At 47.8% G+C, this 607-nt stretch overlaps 1 protein-coding gene across 1 annotated transcript in view; it reads left to right on the plus strand.

Annotated features, from left to right (window-relative positions):
• LOC102674927 (paired box protein Pax-2-B-like) overlaps positions 1-607 on the plus strand; it is a gene marked incomplete at its 5' end in the record, with an annotated part of 10,187 nt that overhangs the window by 102 nt on the left and 9,478 nt on the right. Inside the window, one exon of the mRNA XM_031512546.1 lies at positions 1-112. This exon is cut by the window's left edge and continues 102 nt beyond it. Within this exon, the coding sequence (XP_031368406.1) occupies positions 1-112 (112 nt within the window). The remainder of the gene's footprint in view (positions 113-607) is intronic.

Consider the following 607-nt stretch of genomic DNA (forward strand, 5'->3'; position numbering starts at 1 on the left):
CAACGTTTGCTCGAGCTGTCCCATGGATTAGGGGCATTGAGACACTACAACGACCTGGCCAATCACGTGCTCTCGTTGAATCAACAGGGGGCGGTGGTCACCAAACTTCTGGGTAAGAATTTCTCGTACCAGAGAAGATAAGATCGTCTCGATCCCGAAGATGACGCGGTGAAGAAAAAGAATAACATTTCGAGTGAGCAAATTGATACGATATCCATTGTCAATTTTCTCAAACTGGCCAACTTCTGTCGAAAAAACGTATTCATTTCGAGAAAGAAAAAAGAAAGAAAGATCGATTCCATTCAAGATCACGTCGCATCGTGATGAAAAAAATAAGATCTATTAATTTCCGAAGGGAAGTTGAATAATAAAACGAGAATACGAGCTCGATCCCGAGTTCTGAAAATCCTCCTTCGAGTCAGACACGGTGGAGCTTTAATAGAGCAGTTTGGCGCCCGCGTAACAGAATTCCACGGGTCGTTGCTGGATCCGGACAACGGCATTCCACTCCTCGAGCAGGTCATCATCGCGGCGAGATATCAACGCGCGCCTCGTTCACCGATGCGTGACGATGCTGTTCCCCGCGAGATACTCGCCTCCCCCCCCC

The sequence above is a fragment of the Apis dorsata genome, unplaced genomic scaffold, assembly GCF_000469605.1.
Source record: "Apis dorsata unplaced genomic scaffold, Apis dorsata 1.3 scaffold_468, whole genome shotgun sequence".
Lineage (NCBI taxonomy): Eukaryota > Metazoa > Arthropoda > Insecta > Hymenoptera > Apidae > Apis > Apis dorsata.